The following is a 21598-nucleotide window of genomic DNA, read 5'->3' as shown; positions in this document are numbered from 1 at the left end:
AGTACAGTAGTTAAGGAGTATGTCTCTCAGCCTGGTCTTTTGGCTTCTCAGTTTTATTAATAATGGATTATTCAATGACGTTTAGAGCACTGGATTAATGCTTTATAAATATAGGTAAATAAGTAGGGGTGAATTACAAAAGTGACAGGGCAATCTGATAGTATGCAACCACCCTGGGTGAAATCCTGGCCACCACTGACTTCAATGGAGGTAGGATTTCACCCCACACATCTTATTATTTTTAAACTTTCTCCCTCTCTTGGGTCCATGCTTTCTTCCATGCTGTACTCTATGCATGTTATATCCTTTTATTCTTGCAGAAGCAAGTTCACCCTCTTCTCTCTCATATCTGTCTTCAAAACAGAATTTTGTGAAGGCTATGTATGTCAATCTGCCTCCTGATTATATTGATTTATTTAATAAATAATAACTCCTCCTGCTGTGCTAGGTAATGTATTCTGCCTTCATCACATGGTGGCTCAATGTGTGTTAGGTGTTTTCTGTTATAACTCTTCCATGTGCATATCCTGCAAAGGAATCCAGGTGGGGCCTATATGGAGTCCCCTTGGGGTTACAAGCTTCAGCTCTAATTGGTAATGTGTTTGCAGCAGGAAATGTGCCTCCTTTCTGTTTTGTATAGCATAGAGAACTCTGAGCTTAATAATAGCCAGATCATAACTATGTAAAAATAAGAATGTATTAACATGCTTATTGAATGTTTAGCGATCATGTAGGGAATTCTCACACCTGCTACAGAGTTTCATATTTAATTTCCAAGTACAGACAGTATTGCATTTAGACTTCAAGGAGCAGAACACAGTAGAGGACTCTTGCAAGGTAAACTGGTCTTGCAAAGGAGAGCTTACATATAAGACATGTCAAAATCTGCAATAAAAATATGGTTATCAAGGCTATGAGAACTTTTTCTGAACCATTTAAGTCTTTACTGTGATTGCTCTTGAAAACTGGATGCTGTTTAGTGACAAGCCTTCCTCATCTTGGTTAACTTTTTGGATAATTTGCTTTCTTTTTACTTCTCAGTATGTGAAGTTTTAAAATGAGGAAGATTCTATAGGAAGTGAAACTTATGATATTTTCAGTAGCGTATTGCCTTCATTTCTGATGACAGATTTGGCCTTGGGAGCAAATATGTAGCTGATTTCATCCACATGGACTCTCTAATTATGTTAGACACATCGTGACAACCCAGTTCTGAACTCAAAAGCAAGCATGCAGAATGTGTGCTCCCTATACAGAACCAAGCTGTAGAGGGCTAGAACAATGGGTAGCTAGGATTTCATTGCCATTTCTCACTCCCTGGGCAATGAGGGGCCCCCAGCATTCATAGGTAGCGTTCTCGGCCAATAACGAAAATAAAGGTTGAGTTCTTCATGCCCTTTGGCTTCTTACGATGATCTGGAGTGTCTCACACAGGCTCTTCTTATCAGGAAGGATGGTGGCTGTACTGTAAGAGAGCTGAAAGAAATGATGACTGTTCATAGAACCATCATTTTGTTGGTTTCAGGAACACCTTTAGAGTTATTTAATGTAGGTTTTCATTAACAATATTTTATAAGGAAACATTGTCACTTTTATAGAGTTATACATAGATTTTATACATAAGTGTTATTCATTGTATTCTCTATAGCTTGAAGCTTCCTTTTGCAAGCTTGAAATTATATATCCTCTTGCCTTTAATTTTCAGCTTGTTTCCATTTGACATTTGAGAGTTCTCGCCCATCAGCATTGAGTGTCTTCACCAGATGTGCTGCAGCAGCAGTGATGCAGCACTGTACATGTAGACACATAAATTCTGGAACTATGGGTGCTGGGGGTGCTGCCGCACCCCCTGGCTTGAAGTGGTTTCCATTATATACAGGTTTACAGTTTGGTTCAATGGCTTTCAGCACCCACACTACACAGATTGTTCCAGCACCCTTTGTAGACATGCCCTTAGCGTGTGTGCCTCCTGTCTTTCATTCTTTTCTTCCCTTCCATGTAGTCCCGCATGCTTTATATTTCCTTTTCCTTTACTTTACTATACAAGCATTGTGATATAAATAATGGGAATAGGAATTTGTTTGAAAATTTCCAGAGCTCAATCAGTGTATATTACTGTTCTTTTTCTTTATTTTAATTCTTCTTTGTGGAAGTGGTAGCTTTTAAAAATCAGAATAAAAATCCTTCTTAGTAATATGAACAATATGAACAATATGAAAAAAAGATGTAAAATACAAAGAACATTTCTTGTCATCTTACATAAATTTAAAGATGTTATAAGTGAAAATTCGGGCCTAAGTTACCTGACAGTGTTTACCAATTAAGTAAAAACTAAAAGAACACGCAGCTGATAACATTGGATATTACTGATTCTCTTGGCAACATCTGCCATTTCTTAAAGTAATACATACACAAATTATGGGGGACAAGTTGCAGAAATATATCTTCATAATGCTCTCTCAAGTGATTTATTATAGACACTTGTTATTCAAGAAACACTTTTCTGAAAATAGTATATCAAGAAAAACCAACAAAGCAGTGTACGGCCAGTAATATAGTTTTAAATTTTTTCTTTTACCTTCCTTCAAAATTCATCATTCTCCAGGCAATAAATGTCTAAAGGTAATTAATTCCATTAATAAGTTTGGGAGGAGGAGCAAGCTTTTTATATGAATGTGAACATTAAAAGGAATCAAATATCAAAAGAAAAAGGAACAACAAACCTGGAGTCAGGCAGTGTTAAATAAATAAATTACATGCTTTTAAATTCAGCTAAATAAAACAACATGATTTTGTCACTTTTGTCCAGGAAGGGAGTGGGAACTGGACATTTTCTGTGATTTATTCCACTCCTCTTCCCAAGACAAGAAACTATCTGCTCAAAACCTTCAGCACTCAATACCATCTGGAAGCCACTAATATCTGTCATCTTCATCATCATTGTTGTTATGGCCAAAATGCATAGAGATATTTTATAAATGGTATGAAAGTTCACTACCTGGCTGCTTCTGTATTTTATTTCCATGGCAGCTCTTATTCTTTTCCACCCCACCACACATCCTCTGTGCACACATTTTACCTATCTCTAAACAATCCCTCTTGCATGTCAAAAATTGAGCCTCATGGGCCCTGTTATCTATTTATACACTGCTGTAGCCATGATCTAAAATAATTTTAAGTGTCTCAGGTTTCAGGGTCGTCATATCAATTAAGCTGTCAAACCCTGCTAATTGTTACTAATTTTATAGGCTAACAGAGAGCATTTTCAAATTCTTAGCCAAAGCTTTATTTTGAGATTAGTGGGATATCCATTTCAGTAATTCAGGCTGTCGTGTCTATAACCTTTTCTAGAATCTCTAGGTACTGGAATTTCCCACAAAATATGCCGTTCATAGATATAAGGAATTCATCTTCCTTGCTGTCTTTTTAGCATGGAACTTTTGTATCATGCCAAACTTAAAAAAGAAGAAGTTTCTGTAGGGTTCTGTGGATTCTTTGATGTATTTGGTAGTGGATCATTATTAAATAGCTTATCCCAATCTGCCTTATGTCCTGAAATATCAGACCTTTTCTAGTGATTTCACCAAATCTTCGCATTGCACCCTTGTGAGACACAATAGCAAAAGAAGCCCGATTTGTAAAATGAATAAGCTCATTTAGCCTCAGGGGTATTTAAAACAGAATGAACTGAAAATTCTTTTTACTAGGCCATCATTTTTGTATTTGAAGTTGAAATTTCTCAAAAAAATCCTTGAAGTATTTCTATTTAATTCAAATACCACATGGATGTTAAATACATATATTTTAAATATATGCTTGTGCTGAGTTCATTTGCTTCTCTGAAGTGTCGGTGGGATCATTCCACACATTTACTAGTGCTTTAGTCAATTAAAAAAACTGCTAGAGGTTTTTAATTCAATATGTAGAATAGAACAATCTGGCAGATAGCCATAATTAGCATGATGCAATGCCCAGCCTATGGTTTATCTTGTCTCATCAAAGGGAAACACAACAGCGTTAGCATAAATAAATATTTGCTACCAAAAGAGCTTAGCTTCATGCTGTTTCATTAGGAATAAGTAATGCAGTCTGAGTTATCGGGAAGAAATCTTTATTGAACATGCAGTCTTATACGCTGAGAAAGGCCTGTGTTTGTCCGTAGTAGCTGGCCTTTAGGATATGTCTACACTGCAGTTAAAAACCCACAGCTGGCCCGTGCCAGCTGACTCAGCCTTGTGGGGCATGGGCTTTGGGGCTGTTTAATTATAGTGTAGACGTGTGGGCTTGAGCTGGCGCCGGGGCTCTAGGATCCTGCAGGGTGGGAGGGTCCCAGAGCTTGGGCTGCAGACTGAGCTGGAATGTCTACACCTTAGTTAAAAAGCCTCTTAGCCCAAGCCCAAGTCTCCTAGCACAGACCAGCTGCGGGTGTCTAATTGCAGTGTAGACATGTCTGCATTCCTGAACTCCAGATGTCTCATCGCACTAGATCTCTACCGAAACCTGATCCTCTTTCTACAGTTCCAATCGTCACACTACATTTGAGATTCTTCCATCCAGTGGTCCATCAATTAATATTACTAGTTTCATCATTTTTACTATAGTAGCCCCATTTTGCTATGTGCTAGCCAGAAACTTAATAAAAGCTGGTTGTCTTCCATGAAAAATTTACAATCCAGGGCAATTTGGGATTACAAAAGACAGTCAATACAAAATTAAACTTGTGATAATCAGTGAGCTACAGTTTTAAGCCACTTCTATAACGATATCTGTCCTAGCTGTGCATGTTTGACAGACCACAATACTATTTTATGTCTAATTAAATAAAGCCTCCTGTCTTCACATCAAAATATACTTTGTAGTCCAAGTCTGAAAATTTTGTCAAAGTCTTTTAGAAAATGAAGCCCTCTAATTTACTCTGTAGTCTCAACGTTGATAGGTTTGTTTATCAATTGTAAGTGTGTATCAAGCACAGTAAAGTAGTGAACATTTCTCATCAAAATATTCTAGCTGCTGTTTCCCCTTGAAGAAAGCTTTTCTCTTTTTTTTTTTTTAAATGAGTCTCAGCTGCCATCCCATTAAAAGGAAACTATTTTTTTTTTCTTGAAAGAATGACTGACTGGAACCTACTATACTAGCTTTCAAAATTTTATTTCTTATTTTAAAGTTACAACTCACTTTTCATTTTAACTTTGCATTCACTTTTAAAACACAGCTTTAACCATGGTGGGCCTCTCTAAATGTATGTGTAGATAATTTCCATACTGACTTCTCAACACTGGTAATTTTCATCCAAAATTTAATCCACTCTTGTTAGCATTGATTGAGTTTCACTGCTCTAGTATAGACAAGACTCTGTTAGCTCTGGAACTTTTACCACCACGTTCATTCGGTCAGCAAGTTGAACTGACATGGTTCTAGAAATGCTAGAAGCTAACAGAGTCTTTTCTACTCTTGGGCTGCCATAGACTCATAGACATTAAGGTCAGAAGGGACCCTCATGATCATCTAGTCTAACATCCTGCACATTGCAGGCCACAGAACCTCACCCACCCACTCCTGAAATAGACCCCTAAGCTCTGGCTGCACTATCAAAAAGTTATGGCTTTCCCATCATCTAAATGCCCAGCTCTGCCATTGGAAGGCAGCTTGGACAATTCCCATTAGCTTCAATGGTAGCATGGAGTATACATCCAAGGGTAAAGTTTGGCCCAAGTTCTGATCTTAGTTTAAATTATGGGTTTTAATTCTATACAGACAAGATGGTAACTGCTGTCTTCATTTTGCTATGAATTGACAAGTGGCATCTAGGTCAGAGTTGCTACTTTTTCTTCTCCTTGGGGGACTGAATGATAAAACAGAACCCTGAATGCACACTTAAGACTGTCTACTTACATTCATTTAGTGCCACCTGTCAGACAGACCTGAACTCTTGTGCTACCCAATACCATGATTGAACACTTGTTCACTGACAAACAGAAACTATCAAAGGTTTATTTCTTTCAAGCTAGGAATAATTCAAGGAAAACTTTTCTTGAAAATATTTCATGAACGTCAAAATTTTTAAAAAATGTTTTCATCTGGCATTTGTAACAACTTAAAACAGTTCATATGACATGTTTGGCTTATGAAGTTTGTAGCAGATCACAAAATAAACTGGAGGGTCAGCACAACTGTAAGGCTGTGTGCAACTTCTGAATGTCAGCCCAGAGAAGGACAAAACATTGAGAACGACATTAAGGACTTTTTTCTTTGACAGTGTTGACAAGAAAAGAATTCATACAGAAAACAAAACTGGAATTATGCATCATGCTGCATTTAATACACATTTGAACAATGGAACTTAGATTTAGATCAAGATAATTGACTTTGAGATATTAGACTTAAGAATATACACTGAAAAATACTTCCAAAAGACTGGTTTCAGAGTAGCAGCCATGTTAGTCTGTAGTTGCAAAAAAGAAAAGGTGGACTTGTGGCACCTTAGAGACTAACCAATTTATTTGAGCATAAGCTTTCATGAGCTACAGCTCACTTCATCGGATGCATCAAAAAGACTTCCAAAAGACTGTTAAAACAAAAGAAACTGGTAGTTTAACTTCTAAGTACGTTACTATTTGATTACCCAGCTATGGAAAATTGTAATGGTTCTCTAGTAGGCAAGAAAAAAATATTCTTTCCAATTTTTATGTAATGTAAAATATATGTTACTCACCAACATATGACAATAACAAATATTTTCTTTAAAAATTATATATGTGGTGCGAAATATGTGGCTACAACTTGTAATATTTTTATTCTAAGGCCTATTGAAGCCTTTTTTGCTGCAGAATTTGGAGTGCCATTGTTCAGTTGTTGAACTTGCTTTTCCTTTTTTGAATTTTACAAATTCAAATAAGCTATGTAAGGCATATTTAATGTGTATATATTGTAAACTAAATCTCATCAGTTGTACCCTGAAGATAGCAAATATGGAATGGCCCATCTCTATCACCCTTGTACATCTTGAATAATAACTTAACTTCATTAATAGTCCTATTTACTTCTATGGGACTTCTTGTGTAGACCTCAGCATGAACATCTCTAGCAGAATATGGCCCAAAGTATTAATTCTCCTTATTATAAATTTCACATATTAATTGAGGTTAGTGTTTTGATTAAGTTGTGGAAAAGCTGGCACGTTTCATTTTGTCTGGAGAGTGCTAGGAAGGGCGATGGTGGAGTACACAAAATAATTCCCATGGTCTTGCTACTGCATAGGCTTACTCCATCCTTCTTTTTTTTGTATAGCTCTTTCTAGTTTAGATAAGTCTTCATCTATTATGGGAGGTAGAGATCTACCTTGGTCTCAGATCTCCATAGTAAATTATAACCTCTACTTGCTGCTGGTGGTACAGAATGCCGTTTGACATTCAATATTCATGAATACTGGATATTCATATAAACTCACAAATTAACTTAATAAAGTATATAAAACAGTAATGATAAGACAAAAGAATACATGCCAGACAAAATATTAGCGATGAATCACTTTAAAAACAGTTTCTTAATTCATTAAAATGTACAATATCTATAATTTCTTTAATATAACATAAAGACATGGTTCTCCTTATTTTACATGTCCTTTGTTCCTCATTTCTCTGTGGAATAGGGAAATATTAGACTATCTTGTGGCAAAAAAGGAAAGGAAAGCTGACTCTGATGGAGAACTTGAACTAAAGGTGAAGGAAATAATTTGTAGAAGGAAGAGTGGAAGAAGGCAAAAATAAATCTGCAGTGATTATAGTGCTGAGGAGTAAGACTCCATATTGAATCACAGAAATGTAAGACTGGAAGGGACATCAGTAGGTCATCTCATCCAGTTCTCTGCACCCATGGGAGGACTAAGTATTATTTAGACCATCCCTGATGGGTGTTTGTCCAACCTGCTCTTAAAAATCTCCAATGATGGAGATTCCACAACCTCCATAGGCAATTTATTCCAGAGTTTAACCACCCTGACAGTTAAGAAGTTTTTCCTAATGTGCCCTTGCTCCAATTTAAGCCCATTGCTTCTTGTCATATCCTCGAGGTTAAGGAGAACAATTTTTCTCCCTCCTCCTTGTAACAACCTTTTATATACTTGATAATTGCTATGTCCCCTCTGTTTTCTTTTCTCCAGACTAAACAAACCCATTTTTTTCACTCTTCCCTCATAGGTCATGTTTTCTAGACCTTTAATCATTTTTGTTGCTCTCCTGTGGACTTTCTCCAATTTGTCCACATCTTTCCTGAAATGTGATGGCCAGAACTAGACACAATACTCCAGCTGAGGCCTAATCAGCGCAAGTAGAACAAAATAATTACTACTTGTGTCCTGCTTATGTAAGCAGAGTCAGGATGAGCTCTACCCTGACATCTGGTGGTGAGTTGTGGCAAGTTGTGGAAAAGAACTTCAGAGGCTGATCTCATTTGCATAGGCATACCCACACCGCCCAGATGATCACTTTGGCTGCTGTAGGAGCCCCAGTTTCTCTGTTATTGGGGCAGGAAGAATAAACTGTTGTTATCCTGATTATGTGACTCAAGGACAGTGGAACTGTACTTGGCCTTTTGTTGTGATGGAGGGACTCACCATCAACTAAGCAGCACTCGCTAGGCAAGGGTCATGGGTTCCAAAACCCAGTGAATGGAGAGAGGCTGGGGCCAGGTATTAATACTTGTTGGTATGAGCCCCTAGTGAGGGCCCTACATGCTAATTGCACCTTCTTCTCTCTCTACAGTGGAATATCAGAGCTAGTTTTGATTCTACTAGGAGTCTAGTTACAGGCTGCTGAGCTTAATTCACTTTGGGCCAATGATGTACCAGCACTGAGGCTCCCCTACTACAAGCTGAAATCACTAGCGAGCTAAAATTACTAAGAGCAGAAATCACTGAGCATTGTGTTAAGTAGTGGATGGGAGCCTGAAGGTATATTGCGGAGCAGTTTGTGGGATGGCTGGCGGAGCGGAGCGGCTGGCAAAGCAGAGCAATTTGTAGGTCGACTGGTGGAATGGAGCCCCACGGAGAGGTTGGGCAGTCAGCATTGGACCATGTAAGGTGCCCCTTAACCCCTCCACTTCCACCCAGGTTGGGAGGTAAAACTCTGCAGATAAACTTTTGAACTCTGGGGCTGCGCTGACCAGGGACAGAGACCTTTGAGTTGTTGGACTTTTGGGACTTTGGGTGACTTTTGGGTTGCTGGACTCAAGAACCAAAGGGAAAGGACACAGCCCAGTTTGCTTGGGGTGGGTTTTGGCTCATGGGTTGTGTTATGAATCCTGTTGGTGGTGTTTCCCCAAGATATGCCACATTGTTTCTCTTTGTTATTAAAAGGCTTTTGCTACACTCAAACTCTGTGCTTGCGAGAGGGGAAGTATTGCCTCCTAGAGGCGCCCAGCGGGGGTGGTATATATTTGTCTCAGGTCACTGGGTGGGACCTCAAACAGCTTTTGCATTGTGTTATTGGAATGGAACCCCTAGATACTGAACCCAGCCATTGTTGCTGCCAACTCTGATGGGCAGAAAGGTTACACTTACAACACTCCTCCTAATGCATCCTAGAATGATGTTAACTTTTTTGCAACAGTGTTACACTGTTGATTTATATTTAGCTTGTGATTTACTATAACCCCCAGATCCCTTTCTGCAGTATTCCTTCCTCGGCAGTCATTTCCTATTTTGTATGTTTGCAATTGATTGATCCTTCATAAGTGGAATACTTTTCATTTGTTTTTATTGAATTTCATCCTATTTGCTTCAGACCATTCTTCATCTGGAATGGAGATGTGTAACAGGACTCAGTGAAATGCAAACATATTTAAAATATCCCTGCAAAAAACTTGATAGCTTTTAGCAGTCTTTATTTTGGGCTGATAAACAACATAAGGAAATATAAGTAAGAGAAGGCAGTGGACTTTTGGACATCTATCAAGGATAACTTTCTTGTGCTGCTCAGAATATTTTGCATGTAGATTTTCAGGCAAGAATTGTGGACAACTTTTCTATTGACAGTTGGAAATTGAGAAGTGAAATGGTCCTTTGTTGTGGTTTAGAATGACATTGATTTGAACAAGAGAAATGCAGAGCACAGGAAAAAAAAGTAGCATTTTTCAGATTTTCATCAATGACATGATGTGCTTGAGCCTTTAGACTGAAGCTATTGGGATACTATTTTGTGGCTTGTCATACTAATGGTAACTCAGAATGCGGGCAGAAAACAAGATTGAGAGTTGGTGCACAGCTATTAGGATTGTGTGAAGGAGATAGCTCATTTGAAAAGCTGCTAGGTTCAGATGAAACTACAAAATGGAGAAAAAACTAAGAACTCATTCAGATTCCTCAGATAATATTGCAGTGTTGTGTTCCATTCATTATCCTTTTAAAATAGTAATAATAATATTAATAAATCAAAACAGAACAGGATACATGGTATGTTCCTTCTTCCCCCTTTTTTGTGCTGATGCCTTTTTTTTCTAAATTAGCTACATGCCGTGTTTCCCCTGTTGCATGATTTTGAAATCAGCGGTTATACAGTACCAGCCTGGGGTGTAAGTGTCTCTGGGTTGGATGTGTTCAACACTTGAATGGGAAGTTTCCAGGAGATTTTAAAAAAAATGCAAGAGGAAATGGTTTTGCTAATTCAATCAGTGTCATTCTTCCTTCTCAATAATAATAAATGTCCTAGCATAGCTTTAGTAGTTACTGTCCTGCTAGTGTGTAGTTTGTAACATTAGTTGGGACTCATCACGCTGAAAGTTTCATTATAAAGTATTATTAGTGTTATCTTAGTTACCCAACAGCATTCAACATGGTCACATGAATAAGATGTTCACTACCACACGGGCAAGATCTCCTCAACAGCACTAACTTCTATTATCAGCTTCTTTTTTTTAAAATGTAAAGTAAGGCAACAAGACTGAGTTGTTCATATTAGATTTCAAATGCCTGTTCTTTCTAGTGTGAATTTGTGCTGGTTTCTGTAATTCCATTTTATTGAGACCTTCATGGATGAAGGGATATATCACTGTTTATTTTACTACTTTTATTCTCTGCTATTCCTGTTTTATTTTTCAGTGACCCTCTTTGTCCTGACACCATGCACAAACAGAAAGGAATCTATCGGGGGTGTGTACAGCCTCCTGTGGAGCTTTAAAACTTTGTGGTTTGATTCTTGAAAGTAAAGCTAATTTCACACTATTTCACTCCCCCCCCCTCCAGGAAACTGAAGCAGCAGTTCAAGCTAAACAGCCGGATGTGGAAGGGGTTTTGTCTAAAGGGCATCATTTATATAAGGAAAAACCAGCCACTCATCCAGTAAAGGTAATGAGGCAACTTTTAGTAATATCCATTACCACCTAATGGGTTCTGTTTCCCCTGTTGTAGGCTTGTCCTTGATGTCGTCTATTTAAAATCAGTGAAAAAACTTGGAAAATAATATTGGCTTTGTTATGCAACAGCACAAGCAGAAATAATGTTCTGCTTACAGCCAGAATTATCTATGCATTGCGATACTAAGTATTCCTTTCTGCACTGGTGTTCACCCACCTAGTCAAAAAAGTAGTTCACCTTAAAAACATAACACTACAGTATGCACTTACCTCACCATTAACATAAGACCATTTTATTCCAAATGAGGCTTACAGACCTTCTGTGGAAAAAAAGTTTTTATTTTTTGTAGACGGAAGCAAGAGGCAGGCCAGAGAGGATCCTGTCTTCTAGATTTTTCCTACAATAAGGGGAGGAGGATGAGGCCAACTGAAACAACTCCTCTTCTCCTGGCCTCTGGCAAAGTGCAGGCAGAATTGCCTTTGAAATATCATGTGTTTTGCTCTTGTTTGGAGGAGAGGGTATTTTGTTAGGAAAGGCTGACTGCTGTCTTGTGGGAGCTCATTCTCAAATTGCTTTTCTCAGTGTTGGTATCAGATTAAAGATGATATCAATAGGGTACTGATGCACAAGGATAATTGTCTCTACCAGCTGGATAGAGCAGGCCACCAGCATCCTCCCCATGACAGTCCAGCTATCTTTGGATTGGAAGATCAAAGGGGGATGGAAGCCACCACTCAAACATGGTCATACAGAGCCATAAAGCACAATCTTGTGACACAAGCTATTCCATGTGTGTTGTATGACTTATATTTTTGTATCTGACAACAAATTATCAGTGGACACTATGATTAAATGTTCTTAAGAGCATCTAACAGTGGCTTAATGGTCAGTCCAAATTTCTACTGTAATTGTCCCTTGTAGGGCTGAGAGATAAAATTCTTTTATTCTTTTAAATTAAAACTTTTAAATTCTATCTTTACCTCCACTTTAAAAATGAATATATATTTATTTAATAATATTTTTGTTTATTTTCTTTTCTTTTTCTCCAAAGAAACCTTTGAGAACTGCTTTCTTTGTTGGTATTCCAGCTTTTATTAAAACAATCAATATTCTTTAATAGTTAAATTGAGATAAATTTAGAAAATACCCCAAAAGGTGAATTCAAGGTGATTTTAAGCTAGTGCCCTGATGATAGTGTGCAGCCACAAAGTTTTAGGCTGTTGTTCAATTTTCTTGGCTTCAGAGAGGAGCTATTATTATTCGGAGTAAGCACATGTCACCTCTGCACAGAGTGGATGATGGAACAAAGATCTCACTGTGATCATTGCATTTACACATTTTTCCTGACTGCAGTAATAATCTTAGAAGACCTTACATCACATCTCAATAAGTGAGGTGTGAGCACCACTAGCAATAGACTACAAATGTGTGCTGCTGTAGCTTTTAGTCTGTGTTAGTTTGTGAAACATATTTGGTATGTCCAAGAAGCATGCTTAGTCTATCCATTTTATTTAGAGAATGCCAAACTGATTCCAGTAGTAGAATTCCTAGAGATATTTTTTTTAATGGAATGAAATTACTTCTTATTAGATGTGGTGAATGCCAGGTGCTGTTGTGTAATTGAAAACAATAGTGTCTCTTAAGCAGTCATTTTGAGGATGACATTATACAATGTGCCTGTGCGGAATACTTGCAAGTTAATAACTATTTGTGGAGTGTAGGGAATTTCACTTCTGATCCACCTCTAATTGCATTTCACTTTTTTCATTACACTGCCATTCAGTTAATTGACCAACCTGTGAAGTTAATTTCTGTCTCAGTGACTATCTGGTATACAGTGAGTAATAGAAATGTGAACATATAATGTCAGCATGTGAAATTGCTTTTTTGATGTAGTTTTCCTAGGCTTTCACCCATTTATATTGAGTGGCCCCTTTGTGGTGGTTCTTACTGAGTAAATTCCAGTACCAATCACTATTTGTAAGTCCCAAGAAAGTCTTTATAGCTAATGCAACAATTCCTTTCTCTGCAGCAAAGGTGCAGTTCAAATTGTAATAACTTTATATCTCTTGCTTTAGATTAAATTGCACACACAAAAAAACTATGCTGAAAGAACATTATTAAGGTTGCAAAATAAGGCACTGAAAAGTTAGAAAATGTGATGGTTCAGGTTGCCTGTGCTGCCTTACTTTGTCCCCCTAGTGCATATGCATTATGATACAGTCTTTAATTGAATGACAACCTACTAATTTTTCCAAAGAACCCCCTACTTTCATCTGAGATGACAAAAAACATACCCCCTGCCTTCTTTAAGTCTCTGCCCCAAAGATTGGGAGGCACTAGAGTATTTCAGAGGAAAGGTCTGAAGAATGTTTTAACATGGGCAAAACAACACACTTCCAATTTATTGGAGATAGATGAACCATTTTGGCTGAAATGTTCCCAAATAGTTCAGCCTGAGGTAGACACCTGATGTGGAGAATCTCCGCTCAAGTGGTTAATATTTGGCAAAGTTATGAGCAACTGAAAAGAGAGTCTTCTAATGTCAGGCAACTTTAATAATAGGCGGTACTGCCAAGCACACCTGTAATAAGTTAGGACTAAAACTACTTTTTGAAATATAAATATCTTTTGTTAAATATCAATGCCCTTAAAGTGTAAACGGGATTAATATTAACATGTGGTATTCTGGTTTGGACAGGCATGGCAGAGGGGACTCCATCCCTATGTTTGATGCAATTCACATGTGCCTCTCCCCTCATTGAAGTTAAGTGAGTCTGGAATTTTACAGCATTTTTTTTCAGCTGAAAAATAATTTGTTCAAGATATCTGCATTACGTTTCTCTCTCATCTAAACTACAATGGAAGTGGAGAATTGTATGGCATGAATTCCCCAAGAATAGGAAGCATAATCTCTCTCTCATATCCTGGTTGAAATGTATATAAAAGGTTATCTCTATGGTGAAGAGAAACTAACACAATACAGTAGCTAAATACTGAAATGTAAGTGACTTTTCCCATCATTTTGTTTTGTCAATTTCAAAAGCCACAACCCAGTTGCTTCACACATACTTCAAGCTTTGTATATCTAAAAGGGCTTTCTTTACCAATTTATTATTCTCGATATAATAATAAAAAAGATAAATGCCTACATTGCTTCCTACATTTGGCTGAAAGTTTATTTCCCCCTCCCACTGACACAAAATAATTGCTGAAGACAAGAGGGCAATTACAATCTGCCAGCCATCATTTCATCAGATAAGTGTTGCAAAATGACAGCATCATTAGTCATTTTCAATTACAGTCAGCCACAGCCAGAGATGTTTTATTCTTCCAGTTGTTTTTATTTTTTTAACTACCTAGATTAAACCTACTTACCTTTTCAAACAAACACTGTTGCCAGAATCAGTGCTTGTATATTACCAAGGAATCTTCATCAATTCATCAATGTCTAACTGCCTTCAAAGTGACAGTCTAGTGAATGTAGATTTGATCATTTAGATAGCCTATCTTTCAAATTCTTGTTGGTCAGTCCCTGATGAGCTGTTCTTTGATAAGATGGACAATGGAAATCTCCTATTACCACAGTGCTTGCCTCTTTTCTTTGCATGAATTCACGATAGTAGAGCAATGTATATAAAGTGTAATGCTTTTAAGGATCATGCTTTAGGTGTACTCGAATGAGGATTGACTTTTGATTCAGTAAGTGTGACCATCTGCTGGAGTTCCCAGGATTGTGAGTTACTGTGCTATCCCTCTCAATCTCAGTAATTGAGAGTTTTGTTGCTGCTAAGCTATGTTTCAGCTCCCTAACACACCAGCTTGTTTTCTCTCCCAGCAACCTTTTCCATAGTCAGTGTCAAGGTTCCTCCCCCACTCTGAACTCTAGGGTACAGATGTGGGGACCTGCATGAAAAACCTCCTAAGCTTATCTTTACCAGCTTAGGTCAAAACTTCCCCAAGGTACAAAATATTCCACCCGTATCCTTGGACTGGCTGCTACCACCACCAAACTAATACTGGTTACTGGGGAAGAGCTGTTTGGACGCGTCCTTCCCCCCAAAATACTTCCCAAAACCTTGCACCCCACTTCCTGGACAAGGTTTGGTAAAAAGCCTCACCAATTTGCCTAGGTGACTACAGACCCAGACCCTTGGATCTTAAGAACAATGAACAATCCTCCCAACACTTGCACCCCCCCTTTCCTGGGAAATGTTGGATAAAAAGCCTCACCAATTTGCATAGGTGACCACAGACCCAAACCCTTGGATCTGAGAACAATGAAAAAGCATTCAGTTTTCTTACAAGCAGACTTTTAATAAAAATAGAAGTAAATAGAAATAAAGAAATCCCCTCTGTAAAATCAGGATGGTAGATATCTTACAGGGTAATTAGATTCAAAAACATAGAGAACCCCTCTAGGGAAAACCTTAAGTTACAAAAAAGATACACAGACAGAAATAGTTATTCTATTCAGCACAGTTCCTTTCTCAGCCATTTAAAGAAATCATAATCGAACACATACCTAGCTAGATTACTTACTAAAAGTTCTAAGACTCCATTCCTGGTCTATCCCCGGTAAAGACCAGCATATAGACAGACCCACAGACCCTTTGTTTCTCTCCCTCCTCCCAGCTTTTGAAAGTATCTTGTCTCCTCATTGGTCATTTTGGTCAGGTGCCAGCGAGGTTACCTTTAGCTTCTTAACCCTTTACAGGTGAGAGGAGCTTTCCCCTGGCCAGGAAGGATTTCAAAGGGGTTTACCCTTCCCTTTATATTTATGACAGGGGCTTATTCCTTCACCCACTTACTTCCCTGGTCCTTCTCGCATGAACAGAGAGCAACAATACCCGAAGTCCAAAGGTGCAAACAATTCGATGTTTATTGAGGTGAACTTCCAGCAAGCATGATTCCAGTTTCCTTCCTTAGTGTCCCCCTTCCCAGCTCTGACACCACAGAGCCTCACACCTGTGTCCCTGTTCCCATTCCTGCCCTTAGCCAAACATGATTCCAATTTCCCCACCCCCATTCCCTGTTCCCATTTCCCCCACACACACCCACCCACTCACTCACTTCCTGATTGACTGCAGATTATATAGTAAAACTTGAGTTCTGCTTAGCTATACCTTAACCAATCATTTTCCTGAAATTTAACTAACCAATCCTAACATATTGTAACATGATTATGTAACCAATTATATCCCACCACCTTAATTAGTTTACACCCAGCAAAATTAATTATACAGCAGACAGAAGCAATCACAGAACCAGACAGAGATTATACAGACAAACAATAGTAAAGTGGGAACTATAATGACAAAACAATACAGAAGTGAGGATTTCACATCCCAGCTATTGATAAGTGAGTTCTTGCCAGACAGGATGCTATCAAACTAAGTTTCCTTTTACATCTTCTAGGCACTTCCCTTTCTCTGGAGGTGACCGGCATTATCAGGACAGGAGTGTATTCCTAACAGCCCAGTAGCACCTTCTTTCAACGTGACTAGTTTGGAATGTGAGGATGTGACCGGTCGCTTCCCAGCTTATGGCTGCCTCTGTTGCTTAGTCAAAGGCCCTAGCCTAAGAACAGGGCCTCAGACTGTCACAGTAAGAAAAGGACTGTACACTGGCAGACAGTGATTTTGATTCTTTCTTTTATACCTTTAACTAGCCAAGTGATAAGAATACACCTAAATTCTTAAAGTACAGGCCTTTGCAGACAGGCCTGAATATCTAGATCCTAACACTTGTTAGCAGAGCACTGTCCAAGTTAAAATGCCTCCCTGCGCTATTCCAGTAGTGATACAGTTTATGCCCTCTTGCTTAGTTTTGGACTTACAGTCACAATCTAGCCCTCAGTGCTCAACGTTGTGCACACAGAACGTACTATCATGCTAGTCTAAAACACTCATCAGACCCTTTAGTATATGTGTAATGTTCAGAACAAGACATGGTGTCTCGTAGTATGGACGTCTTATTGGCTTTTGTTTAGGATGACCTAAATAACCCGCTTGTGGCTTCATTAGCAAAATGATGACCATCCCAAATTCCTGCTAATAAAACACACGAGTACATATTACATTGGTCTGTCCTCTCAAGAAGATTAAGGAGCTATTTTTCCTTTCTCACCCTTGTCTGGGTATGATAAGTTATTGTCCCTCCTGTTAATACAAAATAGTTCCTGTTTCTAGATTTGTGGTGTTGGGCACCTGGAGCTGGAAAAACTCTGTACATGCAATGATAGAGATACTATGTCTGAACATGAAATATAAGCAAACATGCTGTAGGAAAGGACCTCTCACTCTTTTAAAGTAACAGTGCTGCAGACATCTTGTGTTCCATCATGTAGCATATATTTTAAAAATATTTACCAAATGAATAATATGCATACTTTCCTGTTCTAGAGAAAATTGGAAGACTTGAGTGCTGACTGGACGGCAGTAAACCATTTAATTCAAGCACTAAAGGGAAAGCCAGCTTCAGAAGCATCTGGACTTATCCATTCTGGTTTCCGTAAGTGCTTCAGTATTGATACATTTTAAATGGGTTTACAAATGCAAAAAAATAGAAATATATTGTGAAAATTAATGCTGAGATTTTTAAAGCTGACCCCAAGGGATTTGGACACTAGGCAGTGTGGTATAAAACAAGAGACATGCTGGTTTTGAGTTTGGTTCATTTTTCACAGTTTTGTTTTTATACTGTATAATGTGTCCCAGGTGTTAAGTTAACAAATCCTGGATTATAGTTGGCTTTTTAAAATATTACGTTTTACAAGCATTCTAGGAATTAGGGTGACTTTGGAAATTTCCATTTTATTGTCCTGGAAATGCTTTTAATGCTTTCAGGCTGGTAAAGAGGAGTATGCAGTGATGGGAGGGATGCATGGTGCAGTCAGAAGAAGGAAGATCTGAATTGTTATCTACATGTTTTGTTTGTTTTATGTATTTGCTAAGTATCCTTTTTACACTAGCCTTTTTTTGTGGATAATGTGTATCAAATGCAGATAGTAGAGAAACCCATGCCTCTAGCAGTAGCCATGATTCTCTAGCATACTAAAGCAGAAAAGCCTGATGTTCAGGAAAGTAAACAACTCCATCTTCTAAAGAGAACAAAAAACATCCACTTGATTTTTCAGGATTGAACCTAGTAAGATCAAGAGACAGTCCTGGCTCCACCAGAACATGGTCATTGGTATATCAGTTCAAACAATGCAGACATCTCTTTCATGACACTTAAACTTACTAATTCAGAATTGGCACCTAGTTCAGTCAGGGCTCTGGTGGCAAACTTTCCAATTTCATTATAAGAAGTAAACACCACTAATGGTTTAAAAATGACTCTACAACACAAGGAAAGTGCCTTACATTGATTTTGTAGTGAGTTGTGAGACAAGCCAACGAATCTCATTTAATGACACCGTAGAACTGAATATGTTGTGTAAGCATTTTATTTTATTTTATTTTTTGCCGTGCTGGGCCACGAAACTTGCTGTGTCAGGTTTTGCATTCAGCTGCTTATATCAGATTAATTTCTTTTATGAGTTGTAAATTTGTTCTTACAATGGCAATGAAAAGAAAGAGGAGATGTCACAGAAGTGTAGATCCCTACACTAACTCATTATCTTTAACCCCAGAATTGCAAAATTATGCATGTTCCTTCCTTGCAGATGTATAATGTGAATTACCAGCACTTCTGAGTTTAAGGAGATGAAAACATAAATACATAAAATGAAGGTATTGGGGTTTTATAAAGGATTGGGCAAGAACTAAGATTGAGTTTGTTTCCAGTGCCAATAGCACTTATTTGAGATTATTTATTATAATGCCACCATTTTAACTGTAATATCAGTTTTAGCTGCCATTTGCCTTTCACATGAAAATTCAGGTTAGCTGTTCAGTGCCATTTAGCAAGTCCTTTGAATTCACAAAGAAAACATGGGTGAAGCCCATCCTAAGGGTGCTCTTTTCAGCAAAGACAGAAAATGGCACCTGTTCATAAAACTTCTTGTTCTGTGCTTACTTCTGAAAACTGTTGAGAATCGAAGCCATGTTTCTCATGTACTATAGTATTACAACTAATAAACTCTCTAAATTTCCAATAAATCCAGACCACAGTCAGTTTTATGAAAACCTGTGCTTCGGAGGACTCTCAGTTGATCAAGAACCGAACTGTACATTTATCCAGCATAATGGTACAGCTGCTCCGTAACTGCAGCCAGCTATTTTGGTTCCATCCTCACAGACTGCCTGCCTTCTGACCTCCATTTTATTTCTTAGGACTTCTCTTCCTCTGTATCTACGTTCATGAGGAAACTGTATTTTAAGACCATATTAAAATATGATTCTGAATAAATTGGGCAAAACTGTATTAGAACCGTTTTTAAAACACCTTTCTTTAGACACTACCTGTGGTACAATTTTTACTGTGCTGGGCTCATCCGCACTGGCTCTTTAAACAAAATTAGATTCCAATTTATCAAAATTCTGTTTAATCCCAATTTTCAAACAAGTTCTCTTGCATGTGTAGTTGGGTAAACATATATCTTTTGAACCTAGTGCCCCTCCTTCTGATCTTCCTGTATACTGCATACTAATAATTAAAAAATCTGCAAAATGTGTTGATAGTTCCATACAGTCAACTAGCATAAAACACCAGGCATGATAATCCTAGCCCTGTAGAGGTCAATGGGAGTTTTCTATTGAATTAGTGGGTCCAGGATTTCACACATCTTCAGGTGAAACAAAGAAAAACTGACATATGAAAACTGATCTTCAGAGGAAAAAAAACCCCCAAGAATATATGCACTGTAGCACAGAGTGCTAACCACTGCTGTAAGAAGAGGCCTTAATCACTCAGAAAACTAGATGAATATAAAAGTGGAGCCCAGAATTAAGGATGACACTCCATTGTGGTTTGAAAAGGGCTATGTGAAGCAGTGGCCGTACTTCTTGTTGATTATTATATTCTGTAGAGACTTGTGTGACAGCCAGCATTTAATGATGTTCACATCTGTATGTCAGAGCAGAGAACAAAAAAATAAATAACTGGCCTTGCTACCTATCAAGTGTCACTCTGTCTAGTCTAGTTACAGGGCTTTTGCCAGGGGGCCCTCAGTAAACATACCATTTTATGTATCTCTCCTTGAGAGATGATGTGGTGGGGGTAGGAAACAGGATAGAATTAGGTTTATAATTATTTCTGTGGGTATGTGTTTAAGTGTTTCTTGGACACAGAGACGGTACTACAAAGGTTGCTAATATCCCACTGGGCCAGTATGCCTTCAGGCATAATGAACAGAAGACTACTTTTCCAGGTAGGAAAATGTACTTAGCTGAAGGGTATGTCAGAAACCTCAGCTAAACTTGACTTCCCAGGGAACATGATTCAAAAGGCAAATTGTGCTCACGATCCATTAATAGTTGGAACATGAAATTATATGAACATCATTAACTGCACACCTCTGTGCCTTACATAGCCAGTAGTATGAAAAATATTATAAACCGAGAGGTAAAATGCAGTTTCAGTGGTTGTGTAGTGTGCTAATGCACCATGGAGACAAATGTCAATATCTTTATACACATGAACACATCATAATACAAAATTTCAATAATATCTTTATACACATTAATACATTCACTGAAAAGTGCTACATTTGTATAAATGTAGGTATGCTATATAAGGCAGGGATCGGCAACCTTTGGCATGCGGCCTGTCAGGGAAATCCGCTGGTGGGCCGGGATGGTTTATTTACTTGCAGCATCCGCAGGTTTGGCAGCTCGCCGTTCCCACTGGCCGCAGCTCGCCGTTCCAGGCCAATGCGGACTGCAGGGAGTGGCGTGGCTTAAGACCTGTGATGTTTAGTGTCTAGTGTAGATATGAATTTAAGTTCCCACACTTGTCTTTTGAAGGTGTGCAGGTTTTCTTTGAGAACGAGGACTGAGAGTTCAGATATGGAGTGATTGTTTTGTGAAAAGTGTTTGCCCACAGATGAAGTGATATTGTGTGAGTTCATTTGAGACCGTAGAGATTGTCTTGTTTTATCTGCATAGTTGTTATTGGAGGCATTTAGTGCACTGGATGAGGTATACCCCATGCGTTATTGGTACAGTTAGAAGTGTGTGAAATCTACAGACATACTGTATTGAGCTTAATAGAAATGTTGTACATGTGCCTCCAAACATGTGGACTCAGGGGAGGGTTCCTTTTTTCTCATTTTTGTTCCTTCCATTCTTTTTTTTTTTTAATATA

The 21598-nt window shown here is 38.2% G+C and overlaps 1 protein-coding gene across 11 annotated transcripts in view; it reads left to right on the top strand.

Moving 5' to 3' along the window:
• The window catches only part of DMD (dystrophin), a 2122534-nt gene that overhangs the window by 1512178 nt on the left and 588758 nt on the right, over positions 1 to 21598 (top strand). For all 11 annotated transcript variants that reach the window (XM_075132091.1, XM_048863664.2, XM_048863629.2 and 8 more), the window contains 2 exons: positions 11237 to 11338; positions 17752 to 17860. In XM_075132091.1, coding sequence (XP_074988192.1) covers positions 11237 to 11338; positions 17752 to 17860 — 211 coding nt within the window. The remainder of the gene's footprint in view (positions 1 to 11236; positions 11339 to 17751; positions 17861 to 21598) is intronic.

Source organism: Caretta caretta, chromosome 1, assembly GCF_965140235.1.
Source record: "Caretta caretta isolate rCarCar2 chromosome 1, rCarCar1.hap1, whole genome shotgun sequence".
NCBI classification, from domain to species: Eukaryota; Metazoa; Chordata; order Testudines; family Cheloniidae; genus Caretta; species Caretta caretta.
This window is presented reverse-complemented; position numbering and strand designations above follow the sequence as displayed.